At 41.2% G+C, this 14785-nt stretch overlaps 1 protein-coding gene across 7 annotated transcripts in view; it reads left to right on the top strand.

Moving 5' to 3' along the window:
* The window catches only part of LOC144687463 (GTPase KRas), a 63935-nt gene extending 50300 nt beyond the window's left edge, over window positions 1-13635 (top strand). For 4 of the 7 annotated variants that reach the window (XM_078553650.1, XM_078553648.1, XM_078553646.1 and 1 more), the window contains 4 exons: window positions 5306-5484; window positions 6299-6458; window positions 7808-7928; window positions 12850-12967. In XM_078553650.1, coding sequence (XP_078409776.1) covers window positions 5306-5484; window positions 6299-6458; window positions 7808-7924 — 456 coding nt within the window. In that variant the 3' untranslated portion in view covers window positions 7925-7928; window positions 12850-12967. Of the gene's footprint in view, window positions 1-5305; window positions 5485-6298; window positions 6459-7807; window positions 7929-11887; window positions 11889-12849 lie in introns of all 7 variants that reach the window. The other 3 variants (XM_078553647.1, XM_078553651.1, XM_078553652.1) reach the window with 2 other exon arrangements.
* The last annotated feature ends 1150 nt before the right edge of the window (window positions 13636-14785 follow it).

Below are 14785 nucleotides of genomic sequence, written 5' to 3'. Positions count from 1 at the left end.
TAAGGTAACCCCCCCCCACCCCATCAATCTCAGGTACCAGTCGAGTGAACCTCCTCTGAACTACTTCTGGTGCATTTATATCCTTCCTTAAATAAGACCATAAATATACCCAGTGCTCCAAATATGGTCTCACCAACACCTTGTACAATTGTAGCAAAATACCCCTACTTTTATATTCCATTCCCCTTGCAATAAATGCCAACATTCCATTTGCCTTCCTAATCACTTGCTGTACCTGCATACTAACCATTTTTGCAACCTCTGGCCTTATCTGCTGGTGCACTGTTAAGTTCCTCCATTGTCCCTTCTGGGCATGCTCTGATTATCATGACTTTGATTGCTACCTTGCTCTCTTGCCTTGTCCTTTCCCTTAAATTTATCTTCCTTCATTTGATCCCTCGCCCCCACTATTTATTTAGTTTAAAGCCCACTCTACCATCCTAGTTATACGACACGCCAGATCACTGGTCCCAGCACAGTTCAGGTGAAGACTGTCCCAACAGTACAGCTCCCACCCCAATACTGCTGCCACTGCCTCATGAATCCAAACTCATTGCTCTCTCATCAATCTTTGAGCCACACATTCAACTCTAATCTTATTTTACCCTATGCCAAATTGCTTGTGGCTCAGGTATTAACCAGAGATTATTACCTTTAAGATTTTGCTTTTTAATTTGGCCCCTAGCTGCCCATGTTCTCTAAGCAGCACCTCTTTCCTGGTCCTGTTTGTATTGTTAGTACCAGTGTGGACAATGACATCTGGATCCTCCCCTCACACTTCAAGTTCCTCTCCAGCCTGAGCAGATGTCTGGAACCTTGGTGCCGGATAGGCAATACAGCCTTCTGGACTTGTGCTCTCTGCTATAGAGGACTGTTTATCCCCTGACTATACTGTCCTCTAATACCACTACATTCCTATTTACTTCCCCAACTTGAATGGCTTCCTGTACCATGGTGCCATTATCAGTTCGCTCATCCACCCTGCAGCCTCTGCTTTCATCCATGTAAGCTGCAAGAACCTCTAACCTGCTGGGCAATTGCAAAGGCTGAGGCTCCTCCACTTCTAGCTTCTCACTCCTCATACCTCCCTCACTTGCAGTCACATTGTCTCTGACCATGGACCAGATCAGAAGATCCTAGCCTAAGGGATGTGACTGCCTCCTGGAACAAAGTGTTCAGGTAACTTTCCCCCTCCCTTATGCATCAGTGTCAGTAACTTGGCCTCCAGCTCGTTAACTCTGAGCTGAAGTTCCTCGAGCCACACACGTTGCTGTGGACCTCATTAGCGTCCACCAGCCTCCGCATACCGCAGCTGTAGCACATCTAATGTTACTAATTACTAATTTTTTTAATTAAAGCCTCTAGTCTTGCTTGTGTTTATAATATTTCACATTCTCACATTTAATCAGATTAAAATTCCTTAGGTAAGATAATGAGAAAATATCAACCAGTTATCTACCTGCTTCCCTGTAATGTCACATGTTGATTTTCCTTTTTGAACGTGGGCTCTGACTGGATTCTGCTGGCAGTGCCACTTGTGTCTCAGTCACCAGGAATAGACTTCATCAATCTCCTAGGACCTAGCAAAGAACATTTTTTTTACCTTCTGTTGGACTGTGGATTGGAATTACAATGGCTGCAGGTTGAAAGACATGCCCAGTGGAACGGGATGAGAGATATATACATTGTTGCAGTCCTGGAACAGTGTGTGCCATGAAAGACAGGAAGGTGCCAGAAAAGAGTCCTGGACCAAGGAAGCAGCCTGGCAACAATATTTTAATTGGCTCCTGACCAGATGACCAGGTTTTGAATGAGAAGCAATACAGCTGAATAGCTCCTAGCCTGAAAGGAACAAGACCTAAAACCTCTTTCTCCTGTGTGTGGAAGATTCCACAATAATAGCTGTTTTTTTTCTCATCTCTCTATGGCAATTGCATGGCAGATGCAGTATAATGTGGATAAATGTGAAGTTATCCATTTTGGTGCAAAAACAGGAAGGCAGATTATTATCTGAATGACTATAAATTGAGAGGGGGGAATGTGCAACAAGATCTGGGTGTCCTCGTACACCAGTCACTGAAGGTAAGCATGCAGGTGCAGCAGGTGGTGAAGAAGGCAAATGGTATGTTGGCCTTCATAGCGAGAGGAGTAGAGTACAGGAGCAGGGATGTCTTGCTGCAGTTATACAGGGCCTTGGTAAGACCACACCTGGAATATTGTGTGCAGTTTTGGTCTCCTTATCTGAGGAAGGATGTTCTTGCTATAGAGGGAATGCAGCGAAGGTTTACCAGACTGATTCCTGGGATGGTGGGACTGACATATGAGGAGAGATTGAGTCGGTTAGCATTATATTCGCTGGAGTTCAGAAGAATGATGGGGGAGCTCATAGAAATCTATAAAATTCTAGTAGATGCAGGAAGGATGTTCCCGATGGTGGAGGAGTCCAGAACCTGAGGATACGGGGTAGACCATTTAGGACTGAAATGAGGAGAAATTTCTTCACCCAGAGAGTGGTGAGCCTGTGGAATTCGCTACCACGAAGTAGTTGAGGCCAAAACATTGTATGTTTTCAAGAAGGAGTTAGATATAGCTCTTGGGGCAAAAGGGATCAAATGATATGGGGAGAAAGCAGGAGCAGGCTATTGAGTTGGATGATCAGCCATGATAATGAATGGTGGAACAGGCTCGAAGGGCTGAATGGCCTACTCCTATTTTCTATGTTTCTATGTTAACCTGCTCTCTCTCTGAAAACCCCTGTCAAAAGGCAATGGGGAAAATCACCGTTAGAGACATTGAAAGGCAAGTGCTTAACCAGTGAACTAAATACTGAAAGTGCTGGAAGACCACCTCGTCGTCAACAAGAACCAAAAGGAATTTGGGAAACATTGACCAAAATCAACCCATCGAATCCTGTACTCCGGAATTGGTGCTATTGAACTGTTTTATCCTACCCTTTAAAATCCATGTTCTTGTGTCTTGTATGTGTGTGTATAGGGATTTAAGAAGGGGCAGGGTTTAGGTTATAGAGTTAGAAATTAGCAGTTCATATTTCTTTCTTTTGCCACTGGTTAAAGACAGTTTGTTCAATGAACAGTTATTTACTTATTAAGCTTACAAACCTGGTGCTCGTATTCTGTTAACCTAAATTAAACAGTTTGGTAGAATTGGGGAAATCCGGTGGTTTGATCAAACTTTTTCACATTTGTCATGGCTCGGAGGACAGTGGGGCTTGATATTACAGCACACTATCCCCAGTGAGTCGTGACAACCATGGTAGCTGCAGTACTAGAATGAAGTCTAACCAGGGTATTGTATGGCTTTGACATTACTCCTGGGAGGTTAATTGCTGCTATTTTGGTGATTATAACCTAACATCCTTTTTGTTTTGCTTGTTTGTTGCCACCCTACACTCTTTTTGGGCACAGTGAGTAATAAGTTAGCTAACATCCTGCCCAAGTTTCAACTTCTTAACCACTTCTGCTCAATCAGTGACAAAATGTGCCTCCTATTCTCAGTTCCAATGTGTTTAGTCCCATATTTGTTCATATTGGAGTTCTCTTACCACTGATCAAACAAGACCTTGTCAAGCTTTGAGTTTTTGGGTACATTCCTTGAGTCTATGGTGAGCCCTTGCTTCTGTAAATTTGGCTACCCTCAGTTGAGGCTGTGTATTTGCTCCATTACTAAAATCACCCAATTCCACACAGACTAATATTACCCGTCTCCACCCCGCCTTAGCCCATCTACTGAAGTCCTCTTACATCTTTTTATCACCACCTGGCAGGCCTCCTATTTTTCATCTTCCATAAGCTTGTGCTCATCCAAATCTCTGCTACCCATGTCCTAATCTGCACTAAGTCCCACCCACCCCTGTGCTTACTAACCAAATTATTTCCCAGTCCACCAATGCTTCAGTGTTCTGTTCCCCTCATGACCTTGTCCCTTTTCTATCTCTGTAACCTCCTCCAGCCCTACAACCTTTTGAGAAATTGTGTTCCTCTAACTCTGGCCTCTGGTTCATCCTCAGTTGACTTTGCCCCACCACTGGAGGCCTTGCCTTGCATAGGCCCTAAGCTTGGGAATTCCCTCCTGAAGCTTTCTGCTTCTCACCCCTCCACTTTTAAGATACTTCTTCCTAAAACCTACCTCTTTGCCCAATCATCTGGATGCCTGTCCAAATATCTCCTCCTCTGGCTTGGTGTCAGTGTTGTTGTTTTTCTGATTATACTCCTGTGAAGTGTCTTGGGATGTCCTATTTTAAGGACTATATAAATGCAAGTTAATTCCTGGTCATGAACAGAATGACCCACAACAGGCCCCTTGAGGTACATAACTCTATCTCTTTTCTGCCTCATTCTCCCTCTTTTGCAAACCAACTCTCCTTTTGACTAAATATTCTTTGCTAGTTTCTAAATAAAGACATGAGCTTATGCACTGAGAAGGCACTACATCCTAAAGCCAAACTGCTAACAGCAGGGGGTCTCAATCCATAGTGGTAAAGTTGAACGTGAAGTTAATCTGTTTGTTTTGGGGTGTTAGTTGAAGGGAGAATGTTGACCAGGGCAGTAGATGAAACTCCCCTTTCATCAACGATGTGCAAATGAGTGCCATTTTAACAGTAAATCTGGTGACCTCTCAGTGGATTATGTGATTTAAAACATGGACTTCTGTTGACAGCCCTAATCCCCTTCATGCCTTGCCTTTGATGTGCATGGACTTTAAATTTTATAACCAATTCTCTTGTGCACTAATTTACCACACATTTTTGGAAGGCTAGGTTTACATGTGAAGCCACTGCCCCCTCTCTAGTTAACCCAGGATATTAGCTCTTTAAGAGTAGCCAGGCAATACACACTCCTAAATTCACGTTGGCTTATTAGATTGCTTTTTTTATCCCTACTCACCATTTTGTTTTGTGGATTCTTGTATTTTTGAGGTTTTTTCCTGTTCGCTTGTACCTCTTCTCAAATATGGAGGTTACACATTGACTTGCTTTTACGTTGTGAGAACAACTGACTGTGCTTAACAAGTTTCTTTCTTTATCTCTCAAAACTCTAAGATACAATTCAGCTACCCTGGTGTGAGATGGAGTATTTATTGGCTTTTGGCCACTCCAACCTCTCTAGACCCTCTATTTCACTGATATCAAAGTTCCGGAGCACGCTCGACATGTGCTTGATGTTGGATTGTAGGTCCTTACGATTCCTCTTAAGTTAATGAGTGCTTCTGTACTGTATGTATTTATTGCTTTGTGAGGAAGTTACAATCAGTGTTCTAATTTGTATTTCGTCTGGTTTGTTCTCAGGATTCTTACAGAAAACAAGTAGTAATTGACGGAGAAACATGTCTTTTAGATATTCTCGACACAGCAGGTCAAGAGGAATACAGTGCAATGAGAGATCAGTACATGAGGACGGGCGAGGGCTTCCTATGTGTTTTTGCCATAAATAACACTAAATCGTTTGAAGATATTCATCATTATAGGTGGGTTTTAGAAAGAAGGTCTTGTTCTTCCGCTTTCTAAAACCTAGTCCACTCAATTTGACACAACTCCAGACTCATTAGTCTTTTCCATTGAAAAGTTTCTGACTCTTTTATGAACTTGAAAAGGAAATGTTTGCAGGGGTGTGGATTAATTGGATAGCTGTTTCAAGCCAACGTAGGCATGATGAACAAATGGCCACCTCTGCTGTCTAACATAAAAAGTTTCCACACACTGAGGATTTGGGTGTTTTATACCTCTGTGGTTTTTATCTCTTTAATGGAATGCCATTTCATAATGTTCGGCATGAATATTATTGGAGGGTGGGTAGACACGGTAAAGTGGGACATTGGTCTATCCGTGCTGAATTCAAATTGAGCTCACTGATGAGAGGAAAGTCCCCATACTTCTCTCTGCTTGATTTGTCGGTCCTGACTGAAATGATTAGGGCAGTCTCTGCCCATTTCTTAATGGAAGAAGTAGCCAGCACAAGGTTGTCTAAAATTTGGTAGAGATGAACACCAAATGGGCTTTTCTTCCACTCTGAAACCAGAAGCCCAGACTGGGCCATCAAAACTTACCAGTCTTGCAGCAGGACTTCTGCGTTCGGGGGTTATGGCAAGCTGTTCTGGCAGCTTTTCTTTGCCTGTGGCTATGCTATACCTGACCTGAGTGCTTAATGCTGACATTGACTGAAAAACAGCATGTGCCCAATGTAACACTAACTTTGCTTTCCCAATGTCAAATTTGTCAAAATGTTACTCCGAAGAAGCGAATTAAAAGCAGTAAAGATTGTTTTACTTTTCTGTTTTGCAGAGAACAGATAAAAAGGGTAAAAGACTCAGATGACGTCCCAATGGTCCTAGTGGGAAATAAATGTGATTTGCCCATTAGGACAGTAGACACAAAACCTGCACAGGATCTAGCGCGAAGTTATGGAATTCCTTTCATTGAAACATCAGCAAAAACGAGACAGGTGAGTGTCATTGGAACAAAGGCAGGTGAATGGAGTTGAGGTAGAGCAGTCATGATTTGATTGAATGGTACAGCAGGCTTGAGGGGCTGAATGGTCTACTCTTCCTGGTCTGAATGCAGAACAGAGCAGTTATGCAAGCTTTTTTGACTGTACCAAGCATTAGTCTTAGATGCACAGTTGACTGGTTTTGGTCACTGGTTTAAAAATAATTATGAACAGCACTTTTTCTTTTGTGCGATATCCAATTGTGTTGAGATATCAAGGATCAACAAGCATCTAAGTTGACTTAAATGCAACATTTCTCAAGCACTGGGTGAGACTGAATGCATAGTTGGGACTCAAATTGGCATTTTAAGCAATTTGACATTAACTGATTTGTGACCGTCCTGTTTATACAAACCTCCCAACTCCTAAGCAGTCTTCCAGTTTAATAACCAATCAGATAAATGTACTAATGGAAGGAAAGTGTATGACAGCACTTTCTTGATTGTCTTGAGGGTTAATTAAAAGGCTGATCTGAAAGCTCAGTCTTTTGGCATGAATTTCCCTGATAAAAGTTTGTCTTTTGTGCTTTTCCCTTTCTAACAAGAAGTAACACTGTTCCACTGTAATGGCATTTAATAGCATACATTGAGAGAGATCTGCTACTTTTGCTCCTGTATAGTGCACAAATTGTGCTTTGGATATGACCAAAAATGTGTTGCACAATTATGGATTCCTGCAGCTCCTTTTTACAATGGTCTGATTACGTTGACTGCTTTACATCAGCTGTATAATGTAGTTCTCTGGCTATTTAATGCCATCTCTAGGCCACTATACAAAAAATTTTAAAACAATGGCTTGTGCAATTTTTCAGTCGTGCTGAAATTTCTTTGAAAGACACTGATTTTTGTGCACAATTTGAAATCGCTGCATTGTACTGCTGTATATGGGGACAAATCATTTTTCGTTAGCCTCTGCAATTTTCTCTGCTCCTTGAACCTCTGCATAATTGAATTCATATCTGCGACAAGTATCTTGTTTCCTTTTTTGTGATGAATCATGAGAGAGGACCTGAAATCATCTGATTTGCACATTCAGTACTACAAATAATCCTTTGGTGATGGTGTTTTCTTTTACTTTTGAATCTCTGCATGGCTAAAATCACAACTCCTTGTCTGCTGTTGATTGGGGGCAAGGGGCAAATGGTGTAATTCTATCCTTCAGGTACTTATTTTAACCTTGGAGAGAAAATTAACATGGACTTCTGTTGAAATTTCAAAGCATTGCTGTTGGTTCCTCCAGGACCTCCATGTTATATATCTGTTTTATGTGAGTGACCATTGAAGGAGTTGTGTTTTGCAATGCAGAGAGTGGAGGATGCATTTTATACACTGGTACGTGAGATTCGCCAGTATAGGTTGAGAAAAATCAACACTGAAGAGAAGACCACACGCTGTGTGCCCTTAAAATGTGTTGTGATGTAACATGGTAAGTTGTGAGTTTCAGAAACACAAGATCCCTGTGGTTTAATAAGGGGTGGGTTATTGTGGAATACTTAAGGCAAATTTTTAAGCTATCATGTTACTCTTTTGATACAGCACATGAGCCTATGCCACAATTATTTAGAATCGCGGAATCGTACAGCACAGAAGGAGGCCATTTGGCCCATCATGCTTGTAATGACTCTTTGGGAAGGAAAAACTATCCCATTAATCCCATGCCCTGCTCTTTCCCCTGCAAATTGTTCTTCAAACTTTCCCTTTTGAAAGTTGTTATTGATCTGATTCCACCACACTCTTTTGGGCAATACATTTCTGATTATAACAACTTGCTGCATAAGTAAAATTTCTCCATCTTCCCCCTGGTTCTTTTTGCCAAATATCTAAAATGTGTGTTTCCTGGTTATTGACTCTCTTCCCAATAGAAACAGTTTCTCCCTGTCTATGCTATCGAAATATTTAAACACTTGTTAAATCTCCCTTTAACCTTCTCTGCTCCAAGGGAATTCTCCGGCTTCTGTAGTCTCTCCACGTACCTGAAGTCTTGACGTGTAATAACGTTTTCATTTATACATTGGTATGTTGCTACAAAAACTAGAACTGCATCTAGAATTGGTTGATCAACCTTTGTTTGGAAGCCAGTTCAGTAAATATTCCTGCATTCTGGTGCACTTCTGACACTCGTGTTGAAACAAGCCTCATAACAAAATGGAAATATTACAAGTTTTTAATACTGCTTAAAAGATTGTCCACCACAGGTGTATGGGACTTTGTTCACTCTTGTGTTTTATGGTTGTAAATCCTTGAAGTCTCCACCATTGCTTGAACAAAAGAACTAATGCATTTTTAAACCAGTTAATAATTGAATTATGAAATCATGCATGATACTGTTTTATCCCCCAGTGTTCTAAAGGGATCTGGTACAGTTTAGTACAAATTATTAACCACAGGAATTTCTCCAACACTCATATAGAAAGATGTCTCGAAGCACTTTGAAGTCAATGTTTTCGTTTCAGTGCCCAAAGGGGGAACATTTGAAAAGTTAGGATGCTGGTAAAAGCATGGATGTGGAAAAAGATCTGTGGAACTTTTTGATGAAAATCAGGAGGAAGTTGGAAAGATCTATGGAAGGACTTCCATGGCCAGAGGTGTAGTTGCTGAATGGCAGCCACTGAAGGCAGCAGAATAACCAACATCAAGGGAGTAATGGGATCATGTGTGGTGGTGCACGGCTGTTGGAGATTGCTGTTGCAAATTGAGATGTGGTGCTGGAGAGGTATGAAATTGTGAACAAGAATCCTACAGTCAATTCACTGGGGTGTGGAGAGCTACTGATGTTTGGAAATGATGGGTGTGTGTGGCTTCAGGCGGGTGAGAATGCAGACCAGTGTACTCACAACTGTAATCGTGCAGTTGGAAGACCAGCTTGGAGAGCCTAATGGAAATTGAACCTCTGAAGGCACAGACTAGATTCTAGCAGCACTGGGGACAGCTGGATGTAGCACGCCATGTTGCAGAGCTGGGAGAGAGTATTCTCTGTTGCCGAACATGTCGAGGGAGAAATTCTTGCAGTGGAGCATCAGTCTAAGATTCCAGACCTGAACTTTATCTTGTGTACTTTTCTAATAAAATTTTAAAACCCTTGTGCCAATTTAAAACCAGTAGCCCAAAACCATATTAGGAACACATGAACAGCAATAGGCCATTCAGCCCCTTGAGCATGCTGTACCATCAAATTATGGTTAATCACTTATCTTGGCTCCGTAATCCTGAATACCCTTAACTAACAAAACTATTTATCTCTGATTTGAAATGTTCAATTGGCTCCCAGCCTCAATAGTTTTTTTGTGGGTAAATGTGTCAGATTTCCACTACCCTTTGAGGATCCCTGCAGGCTTCACTAGTCATACCCTACCAATGAGTACATACCCATTATCCCTACTCTTGTCTCCTACCTCCCAACAAATTCCTCTTGTCCAAGCCAATAGGTTGCCTCTGATGTGATGTGCTCTCACTTTAATAAGGTTCCACTTATAAGAGGCCATTATTGAATGTCTTTGGAAGTTCAAATAAATTACATCCATAAATCTGCCATGTTAGGGACCATCTCAAAAAATTCAATATTATATGTATCTTGCCCTTTTACAAATCCATGGTAGCTCATGTTTGCCCATAATAGATTCCAATAACTTCCCCACAATTGACATTAGACTAATCGGCTATAATTTCCTCATTAATCTCTCTCATTTCTTAAATAGTGGAGTGACATTGGCAATTTTCCAAGGGGACTGACCCTGAATCAAATATTCTGGAAAATCATGTCTAATGTGTCAACAATTTCCTCAGCCTTTTTAAAAGCCTAGATCCATCGGATCCTGGGGATTTACCCCACGCCTTTACTTGTATTGAATCTAGTTGGTTCCTCCCCATGATTTATTTTTAGTTTTTCCTTGCATCTTGGGTATTTTATCTCCATCCACTGCAGTGAAGTCTGATTCAAAGTAGCTACAGTATTTAGTGAGCCCGCAATTGCCTGATTTCCAATGACCATATCACCTGCACCCGTCATGAATGGGCCCACATTACTCGTAGCTGCCCTCTCCCTCTTAACATATTTGTAAAAGCCTTTAGTGTTGACCTTTTTTTAATCTCTCACAAGTTTTTCTTCCATTCTATTTCCAAAACTTTTTTTGTACCCTTTGGCTCTTTGTTTCTTCCAGTCCCTGGGGATATTACTCTTCTGTGCTTGTTGACAAAGGTTATTTCATTACAAGTAGGCCTCTTCCTGTTTTCTCAACAATGGCAAAATACTGCAGATGCTGGAAACCTGAAATAAAAATGGTAATGTCACTGGACATTAACCCAGAGGTCCAGGCTGATGCTCTAGGGACATGGGTTCAAATTCCACCATGTGTGGCACTACAACTGTCCTAATTGGGACAGATTTCAGACAAATTTAGCAACTCAAAACTGGGCATCCATGAAGTGCTGTGAGCTGTCATCAGCAGCAGAATTGTATGTAGCCACAATCTGTAACCGCATGGCCCAGCATATCCCCCACTTTACTATTACCATCAAGCTGGGGATCAACCCTGGTTCAATGAAGAGTGCAGGACAGCATGCCAGGAGCAGCACCAGGCATACCTAAAAATGAGGTCAACCTGGTGAAGATACAACACAGGAATGCTTGCAAACCAAACAGGGGAAGCAGCATGCAATGGACAGAGCTAAGCAATCCCACAACCAATGGATCAAATCCAAGCTCATGCTGTCATGAATGGTGGTGGACAAGTAAAACAATCACTTTATCTCTCTTTATGATAGGGGAGCCCAGCACATCAGTGCAAAAGACCAGGCTGAAAACATTTGCAACCGTCCAGAAGTGCTGAGTGAATGATCCCCACTTCGAGAACAAAGGCAGCAGACACATGAGAACACTTCCCCTCCAAGTCACACACCATCCTGACTCGGAACTATACCACCATTCCTTCACTGTCACTAGGTCAAAATCTTGGAACTCCCTAACAGCACTGTACCTGCACCACACAGACTGCAGCAGTTCAAGAAGGTGACTCACCGCCACCACCTCAAGGGCAATTAGGGATGGGCAATAAATGCTGGCCTAGCCAGTGATGCCCACACCCTGTGAAAGAATGAATTGTTTGAAAAAAGTACTCTGCAGTTCAGGCGGAGTTTTCTGGAAAGACACAGTTAGCTTTGAACAGATTGTGATGAAAGGTCATTGACCTAAACTGTTAACACTCTTTCTCCTGACTGATGTTGCCTGACCTACTGAATTTTTTTTTTCCAGTCATTTGTTTTTAATTTCATTTTGTTGAATTCTGCACTCTTTTTTTGTTGTTTTTAAAAAAAGAGATAATTGAATGTGACTTTTGTGCTGCAGTAGTGTGAGCATCCTCGAGAAATGGCTTATATGACTATCGACAGGGTTCTTACAGGTCTTTCTAACCATTACAGCACATTAGTTTATATTTTGCACTGTTATGAAAGCCTACAAAATCTAGACATCCAGTAGTTTCACCTGTACAGCTGGGCTGGGGTCAATTTTAACCCCTCTTACTCAGAGGAAACTGTACATGTGTGTCCTTATTCACCACCTCATCCTTTTCCCACCATTAACAATATTGTCCAGGCAGGGGAGGGGATTCTCATGAATTTAGGCAAATGAACGTCCTGTTGCATTGGTGGGACCCCAAGTGGCTTTTAACCAGGGATTTGAGGGGAGAAACGACTGCAGCTTTCCTAATGGGAGAACGCAGCAATTAGTAAGGACAAAAGGCTCCGAGATTGGTCAGAAACTTTTCTTTTGCAGGATCAAGAGGGTCTTTTAAATTGGGAGTAGGAGTGCTGGCTCCACAGGAAGTTACAAACTCCCAGCCACTTAACATTCTAGCTGACAAATGTCAAAGGGTCACGCAGTCTTCAGCAACTCTGCACCTTCAACCCACCAGGACAGCAATTGGGCCAAGAGTTAAAATTACCCTTGGATTCCTGCTGCCACTAATAAGCTAGAAATTAATCTGCCAGAAAGTGTCTCTGAACCTAATCCCCTGCTCACCTCAGCATTTTAGGAAGGTCTTGAGATTTCAAACCATCTTGCACATCTTGTCATATCTACTTAGAATAGTCGATGCTATATCCTGCTTTGTCTGCATTGACACAATAGTTTGCGTATATCGAGCCAACTCTGGGAGGCATAAAAACAATGTGTTGTCTAGGTGGCCGACTGCAATTGGAATTCCTCTGCCTCTGAGTGGGGAGGAGGGGAGAACTGGAGATGAGCAGCCATTTGTTTGAGAAACAGAGGTCTGTGATTAAAGGCCGAGTCTGCAGAGAATGGATACTGAGAGGGAACAAACTGATGTATGTCATTTTTTAATTATTTGCAGGGTGTTGACGATGCTTTCTACACACTAGTTCGTGAAATTCGAAAGCACAAAGATAAAATGAGTAAAGGTGAAAAAAAGAAGAAAAACAAAACCAAGAAAAAGTGTTTAGTTATGTGAATAGGTTTTAGTGTGGAAGACATATGCTTAGCTGGAAAAGTAATACCTGATTATTTTTTGTATTTTTTGTACATTACACTAAATTATTAGGCTTTCTTTATATCTGTACTTTTATCAAATTTGCTTAACAGAACTGACAGCTGTTAGATTATAGCCTGGTTTATGTGTATGCTTCATTTCCTTCAAGTGCCAGTATTCCCTGAGTGTTTGTCATTATTTTGTTAAATAGGCATAACTGTGTCAGTCTGAAAACAAATTGGTCTATTCCCCTGGGGCTTTTGTGCATGTAACTATGCTTTTCTAAACACATTGTCTTTATTTATCATGCTGAAAATATATATAAAAAAAAATTCCTCGAGTGCCAATAGCTTGATAGGTTCCATCTCTCATGAATGGTTTACCTGGGATATATTTTAATATCTTTGTATGATTGTAAAACTTAAAAGGTGCACATTTTATACATTGCGCTTTGTTTGTCAATGATATTGTTTGTCAACGATTTCTCTGAATTCTTTTAGTTGTGCTGACTTGGGAATGTTCATTAATGTTCTACAGAACCGACAAGGGGCCAGTGCCAGACTTTGTAATGTTTATAGAAGGTTTGGCTGATATTTGTCGTAATGGCTTTGACGACAAAAATTGTACTTTGTGATTAAATAATAAAGCGAACCAACCTTGTTCTGACTTTTTTTTAAAGCTTTGCTAGACCCATGGCATTATTGACTCAAACCTGACCACAAAGGTGCTTCATTCTTAATCTCGAAGTAAAACAGAATACTGAGCGGTTAACATTACCAGTCCTTCACAGCAATAGTGATTGTTATGTAGGATTTGACTGTAGGATGTCATAACTGTGTCCCATGACCGCATTGTGATCATTCTCATTTGTAAGTCCAAAGAAAAGCTCAGGAATGGAAATTGTTGTTGTAAATTATGTAGTGTCTTTAAAGAGCTCAATGTCTGGAAGAGCTTTATAGCCAATGAAGTACTTTTTGAAGTTTAGTCACTGTTGTAATGAGGAAAATACAGCAGCCAATTTGCACACAGCAAGGCCCCACAAACAGCAATGTAATAATGACCAGACAATTTGCCAGGAGAGATGTGCCTGCTCTTCTTCATATAATGCCGTGCGATTGTCTCACCTGAAAGACTGAACATAATGTGGGAGTTGTAAAATGTGCTTAATTTATGAGCAGGATGGGCCAAATAAGTGTTCAACACTTGTAGACTGGATAAGTGATAAAAGTTGATCTCATTTTTCAATCTAAAAAGGAGACTCATTGGGGAGTCTAATCAGTCTTTGGTAGCTCAATCGGTGATAATGAAACAGTCCATCTTTTACACCAGGCCTGATTATCTTTTCTATTGGAACAGTGGTTTAAAATAGGCGGCCAAATGGTTATCGCTGCTTTTGCACATCTTTCCAAGACAAATTTACTCCTGAATATGTGTACATAAGTTGGGTTGAGTTGTGAACATTTAACAATGGAACATTTCTGGCCTACACTTTTTATTCATTCATGGGATTTAGGCACCGCTGGCAAGTAATATGCCTAGTTTCCCTGAGAAGGCGGTGGTGACCTCCCTTCTTGAGTACAGCTGGGTGTCCTGCTAGGCCATTTTAGAGGGCAGTTAAGAGACAATGACATTTTTTGTGGATCTGGAATCACCTAGACCAGACCAAGTAAGGTTGGCAGATTTCCTTTCCTTAAGGATGCTGGTGAACCAGATGGGTTTTTACAACAATCCAGCTTTATGGTCACCATTACTGTTACTAGGCTTTTTATTCCAGATTTACTTAATGAAATGAATTTAAATT

Source organism: Cetorhinus maximus, chromosome 12, assembly GCF_964194155.1.
Source record: "Cetorhinus maximus chromosome 12, sCetMax3.hap1.1, whole genome shotgun sequence".
Lineage (NCBI taxonomy): Eukaryota > Metazoa > Chordata > Chondrichthyes > Lamniformes > Cetorhinidae > Cetorhinus > Cetorhinus maximus.
Note: the sequence above shows the minus strand (reverse complement) of the source record. Positions and strands in the feature narration are given on the sequence as shown.